The sequence below is a fragment of the Lucilia cuprina genome, chromosome 4 (assembly GCF_022045245.1).
Source record: "Lucilia cuprina isolate Lc7/37 chromosome 4, ASM2204524v1, whole genome shotgun sequence".
Taxonomy (NCBI): Eukaryota; Metazoa; Arthropoda; class Insecta; order Diptera; family Calliphoridae; genus Lucilia; species Lucilia cuprina.
This window is the reverse complement of record NC_060952.1, coordinates 28,530,107-28,557,704: the sequence shown is the minus strand read 5'-3', so window position 1 is coordinate 28,557,704 and position 27,598 is coordinate 28,530,107. Positions and strand designations below refer to the sequence as shown.

At 28.1% G+C, this 27,598-nt stretch overlaps 1 protein-coding gene across 2 annotated transcripts; it reads left to right on the top strand.

Moving 5' to 3' along the window:
- The first annotated feature begins 339 nt into the window (after positions 1-339).
- LOC111684429 lies at positions 340-27,544 on the top strand. 2 transcript variants are annotated; one of them, XM_023446605.2, is made up of 9 exons: positions 340-1,663; positions 8,748-8,996; positions 9,102-9,355; positions 13,521-13,702; positions 13,782-14,108; positions 14,289-14,526; positions 21,913-22,023; positions 22,098-22,276; positions 27,174-27,544. In XM_023446605.2, the coding sequence occupies exons 1-9, from the start codon at positions 595-597 to the stop codon at positions 27,313-27,315; spliced, it is 2,751 nt and encodes a 916-aa protein (XP_023302373.2). In that variant the 5' UTR covers positions 340-594; the 3' UTR covers positions 27,316-27,544. The 2 variants fall into 2 exon arrangements, with proteins under 2 accessions (XP_023302373.2, XP_046804325.1); XM_046948369.1 differs by lacking the exon at positions 13,782-14,108.
- Positions 27,545-27,598: the final 54 nt, after the last annotated feature.

The following is a 27,598-nucleotide window of genomic DNA, read 5'->3' as shown; positions in this document are numbered from 1 at the left end:
TTTCAAAATCTTACTAAGTAATAATTATCTAATATCTAACTATATTCCAAGTTTAAAGAAAATCGGTCCAGCCGTTTAGACTTGATAGACGAACGAACGAACAAACAAACAAACAGGCTTACAAAAAGATCATTAAAAAGAAAATTATTATATAAATAAACTTTAATAAAATAAGTTAATTTAAATATATATAATTATTAAAATAATTAAATTAAATAATAACATTCGTGTGACATAATTATGTATAAAATACATAATTTACATAAACAAATACTTAAAAACAAATCAAACTTTAAAACTAGTTTAAATAAAAAAAAAAATAATAAAAGTGAAAATCAATATAAAACTTAAAGTGAAATAATAAACGATGAAAAATTTCTTTAAATTTGTTTAACCAGTTGAAACGTTGACAAAAAATCTTGAAAAACGACAAAATTCACAGTCATACTTCTTTCTACTTGCAGATTTTAGAATTAAGAACAAAAATTAAAAGAGAAATTTAAACAAAATGTGCTAAAAACTAAACGAGACATTAATTAAATAACAAAAAAATCAATAAAATTGAAAAAAAAAAACGGAAACATAAATACAAAAATGTATAAAAAACTTGAACAAAATTTAAATACAGCTAAAATAGAGAGACAAAAATATCAACAAAATAACAACAATCCAGAGAAAATAAATACAATGAATTTACAAAGCGAACATTGTTCTGCGAATCATCTTCAGCAGCAGCAGCAACAACTTTTACCAGATTTTTCAAATCAATCATTTCAAGAGAAGAATAGAATCAATTGTATTGTAGGAAATAAGCACAGTAGGACATCAAAAAATACAACGACGACATGGTTAAGAAGTTTAAGTCTATTTAAAACGAAATGTAGACAAGAACACCAGCAACGACAACAAAAACATCAGCACATTAACAATAGCAACAAACAAAGTTGGATTTTGTTAACAACCATAATTGTGTTATTAGCAATTATAGAAAATTCTATGTCACTAGCAAAAGCGGATGACAATTTTAATAATAATGTTGATGATATTGCTGTTGACGATTTCAATATAACCGCCACAACAATACCATTAACAACACTTCACCATCACGACCATCTAGATCTACTTCATGACAACTCTAATGGCAGTACTGATGGCGGTGCCATTGGAGACACTCAAACATCAACATTTGCACCAATTATGGCGAACAATGAATCTTTATGGTTCAATAATAGCAGTCCCACCACCTCTAATACCTCTAGTTCGTCTGCAAGATCACAAAAGAAATTAAAATCTAAATACAATACAGCAGAAGATTCAATATTCCTACGTTTTGCTAAACGTTTTACGGCCGACAACAATCTTTGGTCTGGCATCATACAAGACTGTTATAGACGACCAACGTTTTCCTGTTTTCAAAAGAATGTCTATTATTATTTAAACGATGTTTTAGATGCTCAGGATGTTAATGTTACGCAAAGATTGAAATTCTATAAAAATGGCAATTCATATCAATATGATGTCGAGGCAGCGGAGGAGGATGTACCAACACCCTCAACACTATCATCATTGGCAGTGGATTCGATGGAGAATGTGGCAGCTGAGGAAGAAAATGATGTAAAGGAAAATGAAATACCATATACACGTAATAGTCGTTCGTTTACAGGTGAGCAGAACAAAAATTTATTTTTATTTATTTATTTTTAGATAAACACGTGAAATGTTATGAACTATATAGCAGGTATTTAAAAGAGTTTATTATTTTGATTTTAGATTTTTTTGTAGTATGTGGATATCTCAGCCAATTTGCTTTCAACAATTTAAGAAGTATACACTCAATATTAGATTATAGACTCAATATTAGATTAGATGACCATATCGGGGCATTTTCAAAAACTCCCTTCCATTATAAATTAAGTTTTGTTTACTTTTTGGCTAATTTTTAATCCAAACCAGCAAAAATTCGATAATATGTTGTACTTACATAACCACTTACTTTTCAATGAGTGCTACTTACCATCTGTATTACTATGAAGTACTCTTGTAATGATTTTCTTTTAACAGGATATATAAGTACTTTATTTTCGACTTTGTCATTTTATTTGCACAGAATTGTGTTTTACAACAAAGCATACCCAACAACTTCTTTGTAATCGAAATTGCAAGTACTCCGTTATGCGAGCAGGGAAGAACTTGCCGTCAATGTCATCACAGTGTTTAAGTAATGAGTTGGAATGTTGATAAAGTAGTAGTGAAAAGGGAATTTTAACTCATTACTTTTCAAAGTAAGTTTTTCCTGCCTTGCCATTATGCCAGTGACACAATTAAATGATCTGATAAAACAAGTAAGAAGTTATAGTCGGGCGAAGTCGACCATATAATACCCTATAACTGTATACGAATAAAATATAATTCAGTTTTCATAATAAAGCATTTAAGTTGAATTTTACCTTGCCTCAGATATACATAAGCCATTTTTGTTGAATAAAACTGTGGAAATTTAATTAAAATTTTGATGGGGGCTTTTTATATGGTCTAGGGTCAAATAAAGCCCTGTAATTATAAAGTTCATCAGGGTCATCAAAGCTAGTATAGAACTTGGTTTTGCCGTTTTTTGTCGATATACGAGTATATTAAACATAATAATGAACTTAAAAGCTTTATTTGGCGGGTTCAGTTGTATGGAGCCTAGGTGAAATAATGGACCCATGTTAACTATTTTCAATAGGCTTCGTCTACAGTACCATAAGAGATCACGTGCCATATATCATTAGATTATCTCCAAAATTGCGACCTGTAGTTTGATTACAATGTTTACAACCCTATTCGGGGGTACAATTGTATGGGGGCCAGGTGAAATAATAGACCGATCTTAACCATTTTTAATAGGTATCGTCCTTGGGGTATTAGAATATCATGTACCAAATTTCATTGAATTATCTTCAAAATTGCGACCTGTAGTTTGATTACAAGGTTTACATGGACAGACTGACGGACAAACATAACTAAATCGACTATTCTTCAATATTATGCAATCAAACAAATATTGTTTTTGAAAAAATTTAAGTTAACTCTTAAAAATTCAAATTATTCAATTGTTTAATATTTATGTTTATTTTATTATGCTAATAAACATGATCAATATTTATTTTAAAATATTTATATTTATTTACAAATTCTTTCTTTTTTTATTATTGAATTTAACTTTCACTTTATAAACTTTTCAAAAAATCATCTTCATTTTGTTACAAGTTATTATTTTTTGTTGATTACTTGCACATCATCTTCACCATTGTCTCACTGGCAAACTAACCGACTGACTGACTGTCTGAGTGTGATTTGTCTGGTTGTTAAGATGTCTGTTTTCTTACATTTCTCATATATCAAAAATATTAAATATTTATATAGTTTAATACATTTTGCTAAAGCCTTTTGTAGCAAAAAAATTTTAATCTGTAAAAATGTGTTGTAGGCACCGTGTGAAAATTAATTTCGTTTAAAAATATTAAACTTATGTATAACGTGTCTAAGTATATTGGATTTTATGGAATTTTTCATTTTTTTATAAAAGAAATATAATATAGATTTTTAAATGAAATATTTAAATCTTAATAGGTGACAATAGATATTTTGTACCCTACACCACTTGAGAGGACAGGGTATTATTTGCCTTATTGATGTCTGTACGTTCTGTCCTCACACTAAAATATAGCAATCGATTCAGCTAAATTTTCCCAAAATATGTATTTTCTTGGGATAATATTTTTCTTTAATTATTTAGGATTACATATGTTCGGTCATGTCCAATTATACTTTCTTATTTTGTTTTATTTGTCAAAATGTTTAAATTAAAAAAAACTGAAAATCAAATAGCTTTGCATAAAATTACATTTTCATTCGTTTTATCACAACTTTAATTAAACACTTTGTTAATTTTTCCAATGAATAAAAATTGTATCTTTGGCACGCAAATAGCTTAATTACACAAAAAGCATTAAATAAATAATCATGCGAGTTAGACGAATTTTTTTGCACAAAAATCCAATTATTTCAGTGCAAATTTACTGATGTTACGTTCGTATTTAATTTGGAAAATAAAATTTAATATTAAAGTATTAAAAGTGATTGTTAGTCATTTGTAATATTCGAATCTGCCAAATCTTACCCATACATACCCATCATCAAATCATCATGATTTTTTCGATAAAAAAATATTATTATCATATCATTTATGGGAAAAAAACTCTTCCTAGTGATGATTTTTTGAATACAACTTCATTTGTATGTTTGGGTCAACATTTTTTTAATTTGACGAGGGGTTTTATGGTCCTAGGATTAGTTATAGTCCAATATTAGCCTTACGGATTAATTTTCGAGTTCATAAAACTAATTTGTGATAAATTGTAGAACATTTGTTAAATAATTAAATTTTTATGATGGTTCAAACTATATTTCGAGAATTCACTTGTATTGATTTTATGCAAAAATGTTCTGACTTGTGAACAACTTCAGCCATAAGCTCTTTCCATTCATCAATACAATGAAAAGTGAATTTTATACGTATTAATTTCAAAATTTTCCTCGGTTGATCCAATTTTATCAAAGAAAAATTTATTTTGTAGAATATTTGGGAAAATTAATGCTTCCAACTCAACTCTTCTTTAGTTGAAATTTTGCTAACAACTTAAAATTTTAAATTGAAATTCATTACAACTTTTTTGGGAAAAAATACAAATTATTAGAATCAGTTGCAACAAATTACAACATAAAAAATACAACTCTATTGTTTATATTAAATTTTTAAGATAAAAGGAAGTAAATTTTTTAAATTTCATAAATCTCTGATTTTGGTTGAATTTGCAGTAAAACACGAAAAACACAATGAGTTGAGTTGTAAACAGATTTGCCGATTTATAGCATTTTGCCGATTCTATACCTCAACAAGTCAGATTTCTATATTCGGCTGTGCCGAATCTTATATACCCATCACCAAGTATGTTTTAAAAAACTGTTTTTATTTATTTTGTATCACTGCACGTATGTCACACATAACAAATATAAACTGTAGCAGAAAGAAATATTAACCGTTGTACTGTACTACCACCGTTAAACTGTATTACCACCCTCAAACAAATATGTGATGTATTACCAACATATAACTGCTTTATCTCTTGTTGTTGTTTTTATGCTTTTATTTATAATTTGTTGAGGAAATTTTCAGAGAAAGTCTCAGATTTTTACCCATATATCTGTTATTTATTGACCGATTTTGCTGATTTTCATTAGGAATCTTCTCGAAAGCATGTCTGACAGAATTATTGAAAATTTGGATCTTGAAGATATCTGGAATCTTCAAAAAATTGATTTCAACAGACAGACGGACATGGCTTAATCGACTCCGCTATCTATAAGGATCCAGAATATATATACTTTATAGGGTCGGAAAATTATATTATAGAAATTACAAACTTATATATACCCTTCTCACGAAGGTGAAGGGTATAAAAATAGCATAGGGCCGATTATGCGATTTTTGCTCGATAAATGACGATTTTTTCTTAAATTCTTAAAACATGGTTACTTTATATTTTTTATTAATTTGGCAACTTTAAATACTTGAATTATTTGAATTACTACTTTTTTGTAATTATCGGACTTTATTATTGTTATATCCCTAGCTCCCATATAAAGTCCCCTTCAGAAAATTACTTGAAGGTCAATAATTCACTTATAAACATTAGTATCACTATGAAATCCAGCATACATAACACTAATGTAAAGAAAGCCATGTACGAAAATTTCTAAGGATAAAGCCAAATTAACCCTTGCCGCCCAAAACCAAAAATTGTTCATACAAAATGAGAAAAGAAAAGAAAAAAAATAATATATGTGAAAAACTGAATTTCCCCCCAAACGCTGGAGCTGGATTCTTGCCTGGCTCCATATAAGTCCTCCTTAAGAATATCACTTTTTTCAACAAATTTTTAAAATATTTCCGAATTAAGGTAAACAATTTAAATTCTTTATTATTAAAAATAATCCATATTTTTAACATACTCAAAAGTGTAAAGTATCATATGGTCAGCTATGACCGACTATACTTTCCTACTTGCCGATAAATGCCGATTTTTATTGGACAAATTTGTCGATTTTTCTTCAAAATCATCTGGCACCCCTGGTTGTAAACCATATGTTTGAAAACTTAGGGATCTTCAACCAAAATATCAGAGTATTTGCACCAAGGTTAGTACTATTGGAACAAGGTTAGACCCAAATTTTTAGCTCTATCGGTGTTAGAGAGGGTCAAAGTTGGATAATTTGGTCATACAGGGTTCTAGCAAAAATTGTCCAAAGAAGATAACTATTTCTTGATTGTTGCCAACTTTTTAAGTCCTGTTTTTGGAATAAACGAGTTTATACATTTTCCTTTAAGGTCTTTTTAGTCCCATAATGGGATATCTATAATATCAATGAGAGGAGCGGTACCTTCTATATTAATTATATAAAAAAATTCGTTTATCTGGGAAACTAATAGAACTAAATTCTTCAAACTTTGCACGAAGAGCTATCAAAAAAATTACCAATGGGAGTAGCAGAATCTCCCATTTTAATTAAATAAAAAATCGTTTATCTGGGAAACTTATAGAACTAAATTCTTCGAACTATGCACGAAGAGCTTTAATATTCATCTGAACATTTTGGAGGAAAAAGAGCGGACTTTTATTAAATAGAAAAAATCGTATATTTAAGAAACTATAAGACCTAAAATCTACAAATTTTACTTGAAGAATTTTGACATTCATCTGAACATTTAGAGATTCATCTGAATAGTTATGGGGGACATAGAATTAAATACAAAATATCGTTTACCTAAAAAACTAAATTTTTCAAATGTTTTACGAATTACTTAATATTTATCTTAACGTTTTGAAGGAAAAAGGGCGGACATTAATCTGGGGAGCTTAAATTAAATAGAAAAATTCGAATATCTGAGAAATTGTTGAAGCTAGAATCTTCAAATTTTACATTAAGAACTTTGACATTCATGTAAACGTTTAAGGGACGGAATTTCAATTGGGGCTTGGTCCCACACATTTGAATTAAATACAAAATTTCACGTATCTTAGAAACTGTTATATTATTCAAATTTTTCATAGATAGATAGAAATTGGAAAACTTGCAAGAATTTTTTTGGCACCTCTCACATGTAATATATGGTAAATCTGAAAAACTATTTTAGTTAGAATCTTCAATATCATTAAGTGGGTTTAGCTAGTACATATTTTAAATATAGTGTCACAGCATCTGGTTTGGTAAGTTTCAGAATTTTCTTGATTGATTTGAAATTAATATTCCACTTTTATTGCAAACATTTTAATAATTTTTTTCAGCAATATGCACAAAAATACAGAAATATTAAACATTTTTTTGAACATTTTGTACTGAGATCAAAATTCTTCAAACGCAGATGGGGAATAGAGGATCTTTTCAAAAAAAATAGTTTTTTTATTTTTATATTTATTAGTTTACGGTACACCCTAATGTTTATGATTTTTAATTACTCTCTAAAGATTTCTTATTTAAAATAGCAAAATTAAGTTATCTTGTCTCTTACACTTAAATTCCTAATTAAACCCCCTATTTAATGCCAATCAGATTTTAATTGACAGACAAAATAAACATAAACGTAAATTCAATTATAAAATCTAACAAAGGCGCCGACGAAATGACGTCTCTTTTTAAATGATTTGCTCTGCAAAATACACATATACATAACAACAATATAAACAATTTATTATTATTCTTTATAAATCACAAAGTTTTGTTTTACAACAAATAAACAGACTTTTACTTTCAAAACAAAAGAAATGAAAACAAATGAAACCGAAACAGAGACAGAGACATGTACATCATCAAAATCAAATTGAAACCATTGAAGAAAAAAAAGATTAGAAAATGAGAAGAGGAAGAAAATGGTATTTTAAACAAATTTATATACAAAATACTGGTATGATAAATTTACTATGTTTTTTGTATTGTTTATATTTAAAAATCTTAGTAAAACTGTAGACAAAAGACCGACAGACTGACAGATGTATAAACAAAAATATTGAGATGAATGTAGAATACAAATGAAATGATTTTATTTAAGTCTCTTTCTTGTATGATAAATGATAGTGTTGGTTGGAAGTTAAATTGTATGTTAAACTAAATAATCAGAGCTTTAAAAAAGAGATAGAAAGGTTTAAGATTCATGTACAATAGATTCCAAAATGTCCTAAAGATTTTCTTAAATGTTTGTATTTTACGAATTCTTAAGGATATAATACAATGAAGAGATGCTTTATATTTTATCTAAATCAGAACTTATTGCTGAATTCTTGAATCTAGAAAGAAACTGGCCTTTTTATTCTTATTGTTTAATAATATTATATTTAACGTGGACGTATATAGTTACATCAACAGATATAGTCACATCAAGGCAAAAACTCCTCAAGCATCAGCACAAAACATAAATCATCTGATTTGCGAAACCAACAATCAGACATATAGATAGTCATTAGCTTGACCTTTGAACTCGAAACAAACTGTGATAAACTTGTCACGTGTTAAAAAAAAGCAAAAACAAACAAATTCCTTAACATTTTAACAACAACAAGAGAAAATATAATAAATCATTTCAACTATTTCCCTTTTCATCACTATATTATTTTTTTAATTTTTCAATTCTATTAATCTTCATTTTACAGACAATCCAACTATGGCTGAAACACCCACTCCCATCGAGGAAGTGACAAATGCTTTGTATGGTAAAAGTATTAAATTTGCAATGACTCATGATATAGAATTAAAACTACCCGAAATGATGTTTGACGGTGCAACATTTCGTATATCACCGCAGGCGATAGAGGGCAACGGGGTTATAGCTAAATTGGAATTGATACCAAAACAACAGTCGGAAGCACGTTTGGCGGGAAAAATTTTAATGAAGAAAATACGTGAGTAGGAATAATGTTTGTTTAAACTGAATAATCACAAAAAAACAAACAACTATATTCTATATTTATTACTAACTTAACCAAACAAATTAATTATACTTTTAGAAAAATTCTTAAAAAGTAAATTGTTACTGTCATTCTTGGCTCTGGTGCTGATAATTAAAATCATCAAAATTAAACTGTTTTGGTTGTTGCCGCTGGTGATTGGTGTTGGTGCTGCTAAAAAATTACTCTTGAAATTTTTACTATTTCTGTTTCCAGCTCTTTCGCATCTCTTCAAATTGTGCTCATACTATCAACAGACGTATCATTCGACTAAATATCATCATCACCATCATCATATTAATCATCATCATACGGTGAGTCATCAATTACAGATTTATACATGAATTTTATATGGGAAGTGTTTGCTTTTGATTAAGCATCAACAGTAGTTTTTTTTTCTACATAAATTTTAATCGATTTAGATTAACATGGACATGAAAACGCAATACAACAACAAAACCGACTCAATGAAAGTGAAATTTGATTATGAATAGATTATAATGTGAATGAAAGTGAAACCGTTAAATTGAAATTGTTTGTGTTTCCGATTTGAAGTCATGAATAGTTGTTTATTAAAATATTCTACTAACGTATATATTTTAAGAGTTTAGGGATTTGTTGAAATTTTGGAAATTAAATTCAAATGCACTTAGTTTCCGCAATAGAATTTTATAGAAACTATTTATAAACACAATCAAATTTACTGCTTCTGTAGATTTAATAGAAAATAGACAATTTTTAGAGAGTTAAAAAAAAGTAAAAGGGGGTTATGCACCATAGGGGCACATCTGCCAATACAAAATAACTTGAAAACCTAGTAATCGATTTTATCACATTATAACATTTAATGCTCGTTTATCGATTACCAAATAAAAAATTTAGAATATGTTTATGGTGGTTATGGACCCCCTATAGACCAGCCATTTAAACCCGACTTTGATCTTGTTTTCCGTTACGTGTTATGAACTATATTTTGGATAAATGGAAAGCGTGTTGCATTTGTCAGGTTAACTTTCTTAAGTGCAAATAGTAGATTCTAGTCTTCCGACTCTATAAACATCAAATGTATTCTCTGCCTTTCCCTGGAATGATTTGACATGGGGTCGAACCAGAGAACCACATAATCTGTTACCTCGGGTGGCCTGTTGACTATGTCCTGACTTGTCAGTTTAAACCACTGCAAGTAGTGGCAGTTAAGAATTATGAATGGTGGAATCTATAATCCAGAAGAGTTCGGTGGTCTTGCCGAGTGACTCCTCAAAGATGTGACTGTGGGACTAAGATTTGGAAATGAGTTGGTGTCAATTGCATATGATACGGTATGAGTATATGAACGGATCTCGTTTTCCCGTATTCCTAGAGTGAGTGTTTTGAAAGTTGTTCTCTATTAGTATATCGGATAAGTATGGTGGGTTGAATCTTAATGGATTCGGATAAGTATTAGTGAGTTGTCACAGAAGCTAAACCAGTAGTTGAAAAAGACCACTGTCAGGTATTCATGTAAAGCTCTTCGACATTCATTCTCGGAACTTGTTATCGGCGAATCGTCCCCACCTTGGTGTTATTGCAACACGGGGAGAAATGTTGCTACAAGTACCTCTAGTCTGTGAAGACTATAAATTGGGATAATTTTCGGTTCTGTACATATCTACCTTTTGACACTATGGGAACCGAAGCCCATCAAGAACAGTTTCGAACTTTATTTTTAACAAGTTACAGCTGTGGTTGAAACCAACTGACTTTACTCACTCATGCACTGCAAAATATTTATTTGGAAATAAATTCAGTGTTGATGCCGTAAACAAAACAACGACTCCTCAAAAGACTGTGAAGCCAAAATTTGGGAATGAGTCGAGGTGAAATAAATAAGATACAGGATGAATCAACACTAATTGGAATGTGTGCTACCATTGTATCCACAGAGGCTGTTTCATCTGCTTAGACGTGAACTGAAGTGATGCTTCTAAAACTCCTCCTTTAGCTTATTCGGCTAGAGATAAGAGGAGTTCGGCCGTGAGCATCGTCTCATGTATGACACGCATACAATGATCCACTTATAAACAAGCATCTTTTTACTCCTAATACCTAGTAATATGGCTTTTTGTCCAAAGAAGTCTAAAATAGTTTTTTTTAAGTTCTATCCTCATTGTGGTATTTTACTTTGGTAAAGAAATATGAAAACTAAGCAGAATTTACTCCATGTAAATACTAAAAACCTGAAGAAGTGATGATTTTAATACAGGCTTGTTATTTGTCTTCAAATTCATCTGAAGTAATTCTCAGAAAGTAATTTTTATGTTGTTTTTTGAAAGTTATAGGAAGTGAAATTGTAGTATTATAGAAAATATATTAATATTAACATAAATAAATAAATTACACACATTTATCAATCAACTACATAATAAAATGGGTTTAACTAAAAAATTTCAGTCTTTGGAGGTCATTAAATATCACTTCCATAAAAGGTAAACAATTTCACTTAGTGCTACTATTGAAGTGGTGATAAATGTTATTCTTATGGAAGTACTTCATTTTATTTTCGCTGGTTAGTTACCTAGTGTCAACTTTTTTAATATTTAATTAAGAATAGTATTTTGCAGTTATTCGGTCTTTTAGCATTATTTTGAGTTAGTTCTCATAATTTCTTCTGTAATTTACTTTTTGCTGAAATATTTTAAACTTTAAAATCGAGCTTTAGTAAAGTCTATTTCGGGATTAATTTGATCGTTGACATTCTAATTATTATCTTAACTTACGTATAAAATAGCAAAGACCTAAAAAATATATAAAACGGGATTTCTTACTTAATGGATCCAAATTTTGTGCTTAGGTTAGGGAAAGCTGTTATTACCGTACCTCTAAAGCTGCTTCCGACTGATTATTCATTTATTTTTATTTTTAGAGTGTAATGAAGAATTTAATTTAAAATAGAAAAGTAACTGAAAAATTTACCTAAAAAGAAAAAAAAGAAAATAAAAAAAAATAATTTTCTGTTTAAGTAAATATGTATTAACAATGCAACATGTATTAAGTTATTTTGAATATTAAATAAATATTTCCTTAGCAACTGATCTGAATTCATATCAACAACACCATTTAAAGCATCATGAGATATTAAAGTATTTAAAAATGAATTGATTTATATTTAAACAAATATATATTTATGTGTGTGTACATTAGAGGTGTAACCCAAAATAGGACCTTTCACTACTTGGTAGAATGGTATCGAAAACTTTAAAACAATTGCAACAAACAATTTTCTAACTTTCGAGCAAAAGTGTTGTGGAATGGATTCAAAATTTTACAAAAAGTTATACCCTAATGACCATATGTCATTTACATTTATGGCAACGATTTATTAAATAAATTTTATTTAAATATATGTATAATAAACATTGTTTGTTCCACATAAAAAAAGTGTTAAAAAGGATTTACTTTTTTTTTTTTTGGTTCGTCGTTTAGTATTTATGCTAGTTCAACAAATTTAAAAACCATTGAAAATTTATTTCTGTATCAAACAAACAAAAAATTACAGACAAACAGTCGTTAACATAAATGTTGAAAAAAAACAAGTAAGGAAAACCATATAAATGAAACCCAAAAAAGGCAGTAAAAAAAGATAAGAAAAATTTTCTACATTTATGTACTAAACGAGGGGCAATAAACAAAATAACATGGAAATAAAGGATCAACTAAATGATTATGCTGTCAGGGAAGAGATAATCTTAAAAGAAATAATATATAAATTAGATATAATTTGTATTCTAGTACTTTGGTAACGTGATATTAATCAACCATTTTACATATTGATATTAATCCATATTGGAAGAGCATATAAGTAAACGTGAAATTTTTACTGAAAAAAAATTAAAAAAAAATAAATTTTACAAAATATGATGACTATTCAGTTTGTATATTACAGCCCCTCACTCTTCTACTTCTAGGTAATACATGACGTATGTGCAAAATTGAACTTACCAGTAATAGCACGTTATTACCAAGGGAACATACTTACAGCTACAGACAAAAAAATAATATTTTTCTTGGCTGCTTTGTTTATATATAGAATTTTTCTTGCATTTTCCACACAAAAAAAGTGCCACCATGTACCCATCTCTGTTCCTAACAATCATATGTTTAAAAAAGTCATAAATAAAAAAACTGGAAATAAAATCTAATAAAAACCATACATCATATGCGTATATGATTTCCTTACCACATTCACATATAAATTGACAATAAATATTCCATTTTATAATGCAAACACAAGCGCCAAACTTCAAGATATTAATCAAATTTTACAAACAACAAAAAGTAATAAAATACCATATAAAATTGAATGAAAAACTTTTAGTGCAAAAAAAAGAATCCTTTAGACAAAAATTATATATATATATCCACAAAGATAAAAACAAAAAATATACATATATTTGAAAACAAGTCAACGTTATAAATTCTAACTTTTCACATTTATTTTAGGTTGTTCCTGCTTGGCACAGTGCAGAAAATGCTCACATACCAGAAATTATTTACACACATCCACCCAAGGGACATGTGTCGGCATATTTGCATGGTGCTCCCATACACGAAAGCTATGGACCACCATCACATGAACATTTTGAAACGGGCTGGGCAAATTCGGGTCCCGGTTTGGGTTCAGAGTAAGTGATTAAATATTTAATTTATACACTATTATTCACTGCATATTCCATATTCTTTGTTTTCATTTCACATACACAGCTTCATTAGCGATATAAATCGTGTTGCACATATTGATGACAAAACAAATTCATTTAAACCGCATTCAAATAATGATGCCAATGAATTGCATGGTTGGGGTCTGGGTACTACCCCAATCAATAATTTAGCACAGAATAAGAAACGACCACCACTTCAGCAAAACCAACAGCAACAACATAATCCAAATCAAAGATTTTCAACAACATTACAAAAACCACCCATTAATCAAGCACAACAACCACAAAATTACCAAAAACCTCAAGCCACTAGTCATACATTTAATCCCTTCATACAATCTCCCCAGCCACAACCAGGTGACAAACAAAGGTATACTCATTCGTAAACATAATCTATCTTAAATATATGTATATAACCTATGCACAATCATACAGATAAATTCGTATAATATTTACTTATACATATTCATGAATAAACTTTAAGATTAAATTTAAAATTAGAACATTTTAAATTAATTGTGTATTAATGCAATTAAAATTTCTCTTTCAGCTTTTTTAACAGTAAATACCGCAATAATATAGCAGCAGCACAGTCGGCTCCTAGTCCAGTCTATACACCCGCGAGACAACCTTCACTGCCTCCTTTGCAAAATCAATTAAAGCCACAACAAATACAGGCTGCATTGTCACAGGCAGCACAAATAGCTGCACAATATGATCCAACGCGAAATCAAGAACAGCAACAGGCGGCAGGTGGACAAAGCCTGCAACCCCAACAGCAACTTTCGGTGAGTTTTCTCTTAATTTTTTATTATTTTATATTAACGTTTTCTTAGACTGTTTAGACAAACATTTGCATGAATGAAAAAATAAATATATTAAAAATACCACAGTTCTAGGTCAGTTCTAGTTTAGTTATAGTTCAGTTCTAGTTATTTTCTGGTACAGTATTACATTACTTCTGGTTCATTTCTAGTTCAGTTTTAGTTCAGTTCTAGTTAAGTTCTAGTTCAGTTCTAGTTCAGTTCTAGTTCAGTTCTAGTTCAGTTCTAGTTCAGTTCTAGTTCAGTTCTAGTTCAGTTCTAGTTCAATTCTAGTTCAGTTCTAGTTCAGTTCTAGTTCAGTTCTAGTTCAGTTCAAGTTCAGTTCTAGTTCAGTTCTAGTTCAGTTCTAGTTCAGTTCCAGTTCAGCTCTAGTTCAGCTCTAGTTCAGTTCTAGTTGAGTTCTAATTCAGTTCTAGTTTGGTTCAAATTCCTTTTGTCTTATCAAAAATTCCCAAAGGACAATGCTGTTTTTGGTACACCATTACGTATGATGATTGTTTATTGACAAGCCGTAAAGTAATCATAACTTATACGCACCAAAAACACCTTCAAAATATTGGTTCAATCTTGTAATATCAAAACAAATTCTTGTTTAAAAATGAAAAACATCCATATACATATTTGTGAATTCTGAGAAAATCAATTGGAACATAAAAATTCCATTGACCTTTTAAAATTCTTATTAAAATTGTTTTTTTTTTACCAATAAATCCTTTTATATCGTTTTTACAAAGCTTTATGTTTGCTTAAAATAAGTATTCAAAAAATTCAGGTTTTTAGTGAACTGCGACTTGTTTGTTATTATTCACAGTATTACAAGCATTTTCTACGCACTGACAATAATATTGAAGAAAATGAATATAAAATACCTAAATATTTACATTAAATAAGACGACATGAGTGGACTTAAATGTTCTTTTAAAATATCCAAAACAAGAAGATGCATACACATTGACATTTAAAGTTGAATGAACCGCCTAAATAAGCATTGAAGATTTTTTTGCTTTTTAAATATTGTCAAAGCTGCAAAGTGATTTGTACCAAATCTTAAAAATGTGCCAACATTCGGCTTTTTTAATTGGAAAAGTTTACGTTTTTTTAAGAAATTCAACAATAACATTGCACTCGTATATTCAAATAAAATTTCAAGTGAAAATATTTAGAATGAATTAAAACATATTGCAAATGACTGGAGTTTTATTTTGTATACTTGTATTGATGTTGAAGAAATTTAACATTTCAATACCTTTTATATGTTATATTTATTTTAAGTAAATGTTTTCTTTATAAACATCATAGTTTAAGGTTTATTAACATTTATGAACCTATTTTGTTAATTATGTGTAGTATTTAAAGAATATTAACTCATTGGGGCTCACTCAAAATAAATAATAGTTATTGCACACTTATTTTTGAGAAATTCGCTTAAATCCTCGAATATAATATTAAAACAATATTGGATTATTATTTAAAAAATGTTAAAGGTTTTAAAACATATTCATTATATTTCGATTTATAGTGAAGTTAATCTTTAAAAAAAATAACACTATATGACGGCTATAGACATCATTTGCATCTACGAGTGCTCGAAGTACTTGACCTCGATAAAGGTTATTTACGTCAACGTGTAATATACGTATTTACTTTCGATTTGTTAAATTTTAATTTTTCATTAAATGTTATATGTACATATGTTCAATTTACAAGTATCTGTTTGTAAATTAAATATTGAAACATATTAAACACATAAATACCATACATGCAAAATTAAACAGATAAAATATTATGTATTTTTAAATCAATTGTAAAACAACAAGGAGAATTTTTCACAGAATTTTTAAATTATTTAGTTTTGATGGTTTCCGTAAATAATTGTATGTACATGGACCTATGTAATTACATTTGTAAAATTGTAATATAATATATTTAAGAAGTAAAATAAAAAGTAATATAACTTTACATAGATCAATCGATTGTATTCATTTTATATTAAGTCAATGAAATGTAAAATTTTATAGTTTACTATCTATACCCAGTAAGCTTCGCTACTCTAATCGTGGAATGGCATAAAATAACTTTTTTGTAAATGTATATATCTGCGATATAATAAAGTGCTTTTTTATTGATTTTCATACAAGTTTGTAGAACTTTAATATACATTAACTCAATTTTAAATGTTTTTATTTTTGAACGATCTTTTAAAGTACAAAAATGTACCAAAAATTTCCCTAAAGTCCGTCCGTCTGACTGGCTGTCCATGTAAACTTTGTGCGCAAGGTACAGGCCGCAATTTTCAAGATAATTTAATGAAATTTGGCACAGAGGCTTCTTCTTCGTACCCCCAAAATAGGTCGTATGGACTCATAATTAAGTTTAAAGTTGTGTTATGTCAACAAAAGTAGACAAAACCTAGTTTTATAGAATCTTAAATGACACTACCGATTTTGTAAAGATCGGGCATCATTTGACTAGCCCCCATAATAACACTTTTAAATTCTATATAAATAACTTTGAAGTAGACTTAACTTCCCCTACCAACATTTATAAGGATAGGACCATATTTTCCCTTACTCTCCTTTGGGCCCTTTTGTACAAAATCTCTTTTTTTTTTTGTCAAAAATTTTCGGTTTGGGTGGAGTTTCCCCCGTGGATCCACGCCTGTACTAAATGCAAGCTAAAGATTTCTAGATTAATTTTTATATAAAACTCAAAACAGTATCAGTAGGAGAAAGAAAAAGTACCAAAAAAGTCCCATTAACCCCCGTTAACACCAACTGCGATTATCGTTTAACCGGTAGATATTGTTTTCATAATTTTCGTATGAAAACTATCAATTTAACCTTACGATAAAATATAACCAGTAATTGAGTTAATGGGGGTTAATAGATTCTCATTAACTCTAGGATCTATATGATTAATTTAGTGTTTTAGGTTCAATTTTATAAAAAAAACTAAAAACAATTACGTACCGTTTATACTTAGATTCTATTTTACTCCGGACTTTTATAGTTTTATATTTCTATGTTTAATTTTCTAGAAAATTCAAAATGAAAATGTAAAATGTAAATTTTAATGAAAACTTAAAAAAGTAACAATGAAGAACGAAAAATAACCGAAAGAGTCATTTTATTACTAACTTCATATTTCGATTTCAATATCATAGAAAACTCAAAAAGCACTAGTTAAAAAATGAAAACTAAAAAGTACAAATGAATCGACACTATGAAATCATGTTTCGATTTTAGTGTCATAGAAAACTCAAAAAGTACCAGTTGAGGAACAAAAAAGTACTGAATAAATCATTCCATTATCTTATTAAGTCTTTCTATAAATTTTATCTAATTGTGTTTAATAATATCAAATTTCCCATTTTTATCCCCCTTTTGATACTTTTTTTCTCCCCATTAATGGAATAAAAACATCGTAGTGGAGCTAGTTATTATGTGTTCATATTCAAGTTAATAAACCAAAAACAATGTAATAAAAGTACCAAAAATAGGTAAAAATGTTTCCTCTAAACGTCCTATTAAACGTCAAAAATACTAAAATTAAACAAAAACAGATACCTGTCCCCTTCTTCTTAAATTAAAGTCGGTAAGCTTCATTTTGTGTTTGTATCTTCTCTAGTTTTTAAATGTCCTAAGCAGGGCAAGAATATGCACTAAAAATGTGAAAAATATGCACTAAAAATATTTCTTTGTGAAGGTACATAATAATAGGTACATATTCAGATCTTAAGTTAATGACAAGAAAAGGACCAATAATTTTGACGTTACAATTAGCAGCACAAACTCAAAATACCTTCAAAACTATTGTGATTTTAAAAATTTCATAAAACTATGTAAAATTGTATTTCATAGAACCTAGTATTTTCTTGTTAAATGGAAATTCGTTGATATTTATTAAATAATTATAAATATGTAAATACCAAACTTGTTGTAAAAATATAAAATACAGAGGAAACAAAACAATTTGTTTTAGAAAATTAAAAATATGCATAATATGCTATAACAATTTTGAAAATATGCAAAGTATATGCAATTTAAAGCAAAATATTCAATTTATGCATTTATAACAAAATATGCAACAAAATATGTAGCAAATTCTTTGATTCGAAAACAGTTATTTTGTGTTACTGACTATAAACATACATTTGCATAGAAATACTTGCCCTTGACATAAGTATCGTTTCGTTGATGCTACTTCCCGAAAACCCTTTTCACAGAAAATCTGTTTATTGTTAATAAACGGTTTATATAATAGTATTCAAATAACTAATAGATAAAATCAGATATCCACTTAAAACAACAGCTTAATTAACTTAACAAAACATTAACACTTAAGTCTTGCATTTTACAAGCTTGATGAATAGATAGTACAGGAGATGCACTTTGCTTTAACTATTTAATGAATTCGTTGGGTACATGTTTAAGTGCCATGTACAATCGTAAAATAGATTCAGTGTTAAATTTAAGAAAAACACTTTTTCTGCCACTTAAATATAAAGACCAGCCATTGTGACATGTGTCACAAAGCTAAATTTTTAATTGGAGCAGAAATTTAAAAAAATACAAAAGATCCAAATGTTAGCTTTTGAACTTGCAAATTCTGAAAATTCAATGTTGCAAGTGAAGAATTCAAAACAAAAATTATTTATATTTTTTTATTATTTTACTTTTTTAATAGTCTGTTACAAACAATTGAGTGGTAAATTGCAAAAAAAAAAAAAAAACAAATCACAAAAGTTATTGTTATCGTTGTCTTTTAGGTCTTACTCCCTTTATGCAATGATTTGACATTTCTAGAGGCACATTTCATGTTGCAAACAAAATGAAACATTTTTAAAGTTGCTTGAATTAAACTTAAATTCGTATGAATAAGTTGTATGCAATATTATTGTATGCGATATTTTCAATTACTTGTTATGTTCAGTCATGTTGAACACATTGCCTGTGTGCTCACAACAACGAAAGTGTGTCACTTGATGCTTGCAAAGTTGTTGATAATAGTGTTGCTGCTGGTAATATAAAATTGCTACATGCTATAAGCCTATTAACAGTGTAACATACGTATTTTTTTAAATTACAATGTTTGTTAAACAACTTTTCAAACATTGCAATTTAATAGCCATATTCGGATTCCCGAATAGGTCTTTTAATATAATAATTATTTTAAATATTTAACAAAATATATAAATAAGCCTAGGCCCACATTTAACACTAGTCTCCATACAAAATAAAGCTTTCTAGAAATCAGTTTTTCATAAAGAATTTGCGGAATAAGTAATAGTAAAATTCGATAAAATTGCTTAAGTATGAAAAAATTTAATTTGAACGACTGTAATTTCGATTTTTTTTATTAAATGTTAATTAAAAATTTAAAAGATTCAGCACCACTGTTCCACCGTTATTAAGCATGAATACATTTCGTTATGTTTTTCTTGTTCATTTAAATCATTAAAATATATATTATTTGATTTGATGGAAAACATCAAATACATGTCTTTATAAAGTGTCAAAGTCACTGTCAATCATAATTTATTTATATGTCTTTAAGCACAATATGTCAATATTTTAAAATATTTATTATTATTAATATTTTTATGTTGTTTTACAAAACACGTGTGTGTGAAAAAAAAAAGAAATCTCAGCAATCTACTTTTTTCGTTATACTTACAAAAATTTCGTGAATAATATGAAAAAATATTTAAAGTAAAAAATAAAATTTAAGTATCTTTTATACCCTACACCACTTTAATGGAGAGGGTGCTGATGTATGTAACAAATTTAATTATTGGTTCTATACCCTCCTTAAAGTATACCAATCGTTTTGGGGATCGATTTAGCTATATCCGTCCTTCTGTCTGTAGCCCCAATCCCACCTTATCCCCCAATATTGGCACAACTGAGTTTTGTGATTTACGTAATGATTGAGCTTCATTTGACCCTAGTCCCCATACAAAGTCTCCTTTAGAAAATGATTCAAAAATCAAAAAGTAAGAATTAGGGCAAAAATCAACTTAATAGTATTATTATCAAAAATATTCCAACGTTTTTAAATACTACTCACTGCTGTAGAGTATCATATGGTCGGTCAGGCTCGATTATAGATTCATACTTGTTTTAACTTTTCTTTTTTAAACTGGTTTTTGTGAAAAGGACAGGTCGTCAATTTTAGACTTAAATTTCGACAAATTAACAGCAAGATAAGTAATTTTAAAAGAGTTATCAATCTCCTTAAGACATGAACATTTTACATACATTATTATTAATTCATATAGTAAAAATAGTGGGCGTGGCAATTCTTACATAAATTAATTCCAAATTAATATTTTAAATAAATCTGGTTTTAAAACTTTGAACAAGAAATTTGATTTTAATTTTACATAAATTATATCAAAATAGGCGTAATTAAAATCGTAGGCATGGCACCTCCTAGTGATTATTTTTGAATAAATACAACATAATTTAAAATTTTTGACTATATCGCCACTAATTAAAATACAAATGAGCGGAATCCCTTGAATTAATAAAATACCGATCCTTTTAATTTTTTAATTGCACATATTAAGGCAAAATCGTAAATTAATTTGCTCCTGCTTAGCATCGAGGAATATATTTTATTTGCGCAATATTTAACATTATCGAAAATGTATTTTATTATTCTAGCAACAGTGCATATAACAAACATTAAAAATAAAACAATTACTACAAAACCAAATATTAATAATACGTGTAACTACCAGAGATGTAAAGGGAGAACTCAAAAATATCCTTTCATTCTTTCTCTATAATTAGGCAAACAATGTAACCTGTAGCTTTATGTATGTTAAGGAAAATATATATTTAAATTGTTGTAACACTTCTGGCATCCATGTACAACTTGTTATAAACGATTATGAATATAGAAAAAATAAAACATTCCCGCTTTACACATCATTTAATCGACTTCATCGACTCCATTAAATAAAACAACACATTAAAATATATGTAAAAAAACTCGCATAATATTTTCTACTTGATTGCACATGATCATTTCTACAAATTTGTTTTCCAAAGCATTTTAAAATTTATCAGCTTTTTGTTTGTTGTGCTAAATAACCAGAGAAACAATAATGACTTTTATTTACTGAAGCATGTTATACACAAAGATTATTTAAATATTAAATATTATAAGTACTTAATACTAACGAAATACAAAAGAAAAGTAAAATAACAAACAGTGAAAAGTTCTGCTTTGAAACAAATCACTAAAGAAACACATACATTCATATAATATATATTCATAAGAATATGTATATCCTTTTCTTACTTAACTTTTTCTGTTCCGTTTCTTTGTTTGTTCTTTTAGCCGGAACTTTCTGCTCAATTAAAGGAAGCCATAAGAATACAAGCTGAACAACGTTTGGTACAACAGCAGCAGAAAATTTTAGATAAACAACCATTTGTACAGGATGGTCAGGTATGTAATTTACACCAAAAAAAAGGTTAAGTTTTACTTTAATAACAATGTTTGTTTCTCTTTTACTCCAATAGCCCTTAATGCCATTGAATTATGATCCATTTTATAGTCCAATTTTACTGAAAATCGATAAGATTGTCGAACAATTGGGTGTCACGGATGATTTATGTAAAGAACGTTTAGTTTGTAGTATGTACAAGGATCCACAACGCTATAGTCCGCATAGTAACTTTGTTTCGGCGGAATTGAGTCGGTAAGTTCATTTGATATATACAATTAAATACAAACAAATTTAATTTCTCTCCTAATGAAAGGTAGGCAAGAAGGGGGATAATGCGCCATTGGGGCGCATCTGCCAAACCAATTTTCTATTTATATTTTAACATTGAAAAGCTCAACAGGACTGAAAATGTAATGAAATAATCAATATTTAGGGCGCTATTTTGTAAATCCATTCTCCTCACTTCACTTCATTTTTCATACAACTTGTTTTTTCAAAAAATTTGAATGAAAATATTTTAAACGCAGAGTGAAGTGTTTTACAAAATAAGGGGATTACTGTAGTATTTCATGCTACAAGATTTCGATAATTGATTCATTACCTAGTTTAAAGAATAAATATGAAAAACTAGAACGAGAAACATCAAAACAAGCACTAAAAAGTAAAATATGCTCTGGAATAAAAGTCAAATCATGATAAATTATGCTCTTATGGGTAAAATATGCAAAAATATGCTCTAATAAATCGATGCGGAAATTCTTAAATTGGTCTGAAAAGTGTTAACATCTTATCCATGAGTACATACGACGCACCACAAAAAACATGTATTTGCATATTTTGGCTTCCCTGGTAATAACAAAATATGATAAAAACAGCTGATTTTCTTTTCTCCTTAGAGTTAATATAAAATGACATCCCTGATAATATGCGATTTGCTTGTTTTTTAAAAAATTAAAAAAAAATAAGAGGATCATACTATGTACTATCAAATTTTCCGTTTGCTTTTCTCTCAATGTGTGATGGTTTCATTTCATACTGAGTTTATACGATCCAATCCGTGCTCTTATACACACAATTTTGACAGATCATATTACCTATGTGCTCAAGAAATGATTTTGACAAACGTTTTTCTTACTGTATGCTAAATGACATTTAAAAAAATAAAATTCGTATGATTTATATTTGTTGCTTTTAAACTATAGGTACAACACAAAGTAGAACGGATATAGCTGTTTCTTTTGTTTATGTGTTTACATAAAAATACATCCCTGATTTAATGCGTCAAGCTTATTTTTTGAACCATTTCAACAAATGAAGAGTGTCATCCTATCTTTATCCATATTTTAACAGATAATTTTACTTGTGGTATAACGTAAAAGTAGCTGAAGGTAATGCCGACGGTATAGACCCAAATAGACTACACAAGCGGCTTGACAAACATAATTTTTTCATTCCAACACACGCTACACAAACATTACTAGTACAAACACCGATTTTTCACGTTTTTGTGGACTTGCAAAAATACAGATGTACATTTTTTTCAAAATATAAATTTTTTAAAAAAATTGGTTATTTATGAATATATATGAATATAAACAATACAAACGGATTAACAAAAAATTCAAAATGTTTGTGTGAAAATCCAATTTTTTTTATTTTTTGCAAGCATTTGTACAAACACGAAACATCCTCATACACTACACAACAGGCTTGCACAAACGTAATATATTAGTATGTTTCTAAAGTCGCTTTTGTAGTCTATTTGGTCCTTATGTAGTAGTGATTGAAAAAAAGAAGTTGTGTAAGTCTTACAAAGCTTTTGCTAGAGACATATCATACTGTTCCACTAGTCTATTTTAAAAGGGGTTATTGTTCTTAAAGACATTCAACAAAGAAAATCAAAGAACATAATAAATACGTTTCTACATAGAATGACTATTTCAAATACCAGCACTTAAAAATCACAACAAAGAGCTTTGTCATTTCGTCAAAGCTTTTAAAATGTAATACAATAATTCCTACTTGACACGTAGTTGAAATTCCATGTCAAACAAATGCCTATTAGAGCATGTAGAATAAAAATTAGAAAAACTTTTAAAAGCAACAATTAAGAAAGAAAAAGCAATGACAATAGATTTGTAAAAAGAGTTTTTTAATATAAAGAAAAAATTAAATTAATATTGAATTTAAAGTACAAAGGATAGGATTTTTTTAAGTTTTTAATCTAAAAGTAAGCAAAAAATATTTTAATTTTCTCTTTTGTATTTAGCAAAAAAATAAAGAAAATTTAATTCATTAATTTTTCTTTAAAATCGGTAATCTTTTAAAATTTTTAAATCATACTTGTTGCAATCGACAATAAATTTTCTAAAAATAAGCAAAAAAGGCCAATATTCTTAATATTTTAATTGTCTTTTGTGTTTTTACCAAAAAAAAAAAAGACAGACATTTTAATTTGAAATTTTTTCCATTCAATATTTTCTTAAGTTAACCAATCTTTGGTATTTGTAGGTTTCTGTGGTTAATAATATACATACCTTACAAAACTTTATAAATTGAGAAAGGTATTATGCGTTTGTGCTGATGTTTGCAACGGTCAAAAATATTGTCCTGCTCTATCTAAAAGTAAACAAATTGGCTTAGGATGGATGATCACGCCCATCTCTCTGTGTAAATTTTGGTCACAAATGACTTTTTTTAATCAGATATACTTATTACACTTTAATGTAAATCTTACTTGGAGTATTATATTGTGACGTATCATATTGTCGACCATTACCGTCTATAATTTCTTACTTGTTTTGAACTGAAGCCACTTTGATATTTAAAAAAAAAAACATTGTCCTGAATAACTTTTTCTACGAGACTTTTGTTCAATATAAACATTTTTTGTTTTTCTCCCTTTCTGTTTATTTTCTTTGTAAATGTAATAAAATCTTTATGAAATTCTTTAAACCAATAGAAAAAAATCCATGACCATGCTTTTCGTAAAGAAAAGAAAAATTATTTAAAAAAGGGGAAAATAATTTTTCTAATTTAGACCTTTTATCAAAAAGTCTTTATGTCATTAGGTATTTTTAACAAAAAATATATATTTGATATTAAAGGTTTCTTTTTTGAAAAATGTTTTGAAAATGACAATGTTTTTGTAGGTAATAATAAGTTTTTATGTATATATTGGGGTTGTAGTTGACTAATAAATCTATGAAAACGATTTTTATATATACAAATTGTAATTAGCATAAAAGCTATAGAACCAGTTACGAATAAACATTATAATTATGTATGGACAAACATAGGGTAGAAGGGGGACAAGATGCCACTACTTTTTTAGGGCGGCCTCGAATTAAAACCACAATATATATTCTTAATTTTTTTCTTGGTTCGGTTACTTAGATATGTTGGCTTTTGTTTTATTCCTTTTGATCTTTCCTAAGTCATTTTAAGAACATTATTTTAAACTTTTCCGCATTGACCAAAAACTGCTTCAAATTATGTTATCGAAAAATCTATGATGTCTTGTGGTTCACTGTTATTGACATTCTATTACCAACCAATATATTTTTTCTATAAAAAAAAGTTAGCAGAAAAAAACACACAGTGAAATATTTTCACAGCCCTTTGAAATCAATTAATCACGTCTGCATCCCATCATATATAAAGTTAATCTTTCAAACTTTCAGGGATGATAGATATTTGAAAAACGAAAACAAAATGTGATAAAATCTATTACTCGGTATTGACAGCTGTGCCCCTATGGCCAACGATCCCCCTGCTACTCTACATCATTAAATGCCTATCATTTTCGCGGTTTATGTAAAATAGAAGTGAAAAGTTCTATAGGACAATACAAGTTTTTTTTTTTAAACCTAAACTAATTTTCAATATAACCCTGCCCTTTGTACAAGTTTCTTCACAATAGAAAGACATAATTTTCAAAAGTTGAGCCACTTGTCATTAGTTCATATATAATTTATATACACAACACATTAACTGCTTCTAATACTTTCAACAAACTTATATTTTTATTTTCCTTTTAAAAGCATATGTAAGTATAAAATTTACTTAATGGAATACTAATGTTTATACATTTGCTTGCAAAATGAAATCAAAAGAATTTGTAAAGAAAAAAATTTAATTACAAAATTGCTAAGAAAATCGAAGAGTTCTTAATGAAAAGTAAAGACTAAGTTTTAATTTTTTTTTTTATGTGAAATCAAATAAAATTGTTTTATTTTAATATAATGAGGATAAAAACTAATGTCAAAATTATAAGACCTTGTCTTGTTGATGGGTTGATATAAAAAAATGTACTTAATCAATATATATTTATAAGCAGGGAAACCAAAATATGAAATGCATGTTTTTTGTTTTTTACACGTTTCAGACCAATTTAAGAATTTTGGCATCGATTTGTTAGAGCATATTACTGCATATTTTACCCATAAGAGCATTATTTAGCATGGTTTGACTTTTGTAGCATATTTAGGACATATTTCTGAGTTTTTAGAGCATATTTTACTTTTTAGTGCATATTTTGATGTTTTTCGCTCTAGTTTTTCTTATTTATTTAAAAGTATTTTTTTAAGTTTAATCTTATAAATTAAAAAAATAATTTAATTTTTTTTTAAATTTCTTTAAAAATTTTCATTTTTGTTTGTAAAACTTGAACAGCAGTGACAACGTTTACAACGTTTAATAAAAATTAAATTCATAATGTAGTTAGATATTTTCTGAACATTTTTTTTCAAAGTTGCAAGATCTGACAACAATCTGGTCGTTATAAAACTTATTTATATACTCTGAATGTTATTTTTCTTGTATCCTAGAACTAAGCCCTACTTGTTTTATCTGCATTTTTCCAGAAAAAAAAGAAAATAAAACTTTAACCACCTTAAAACACAATGTGCCAAAAACATCTTTATGCCTAATTAAGTAATAGACCAAATCTATTGAAATTCCATTAAGAAACTTTTACATGTTCTCTACTCCTTTACATTCGATTTTCTTAGTTCTTTTCTTTTACAAAGTTAATTACATATTTTAAGAGATTAGTACTTCTATAAATTTACTCTTTTAGGCTAATTAATTTTTTGGTTATTTTTTTCTTTACCAAATAACAAAATTACAATTTTCTTTATACTTACAGGGATACTAACGAACTACAACCTATAACGAATACAAATCAAGCTGTAGTAAGATTTTTCCGTCTTATACAGGCGGCACGTGATGGTCAGGATCAAAGGGACTGTTTGGCCTTGTATCCAAATTGCAGTATAAATACAGAGTAAAATAAAAGAACACAAGACGAAAAGAACAATTCAATTTAATTGAATGCGATGTTAACGAATGGTGTTTCTTCGATTTGTGTCGGTGCGAGCAATTCCTTGTAAAGTCATTAATATAGAAATTTGTTTATTTATTGCTTTTTTTCCTTTTTGTATTTTTTAGAAGATATTTACTATTTATTACTTAGTCTAAGATTCTATTTTTATTTATTTATTTATTTATTTATTTATTTATTTATTTATTTATTTATTTATTTATTGAAAAATGAAAATATACTTATAATTG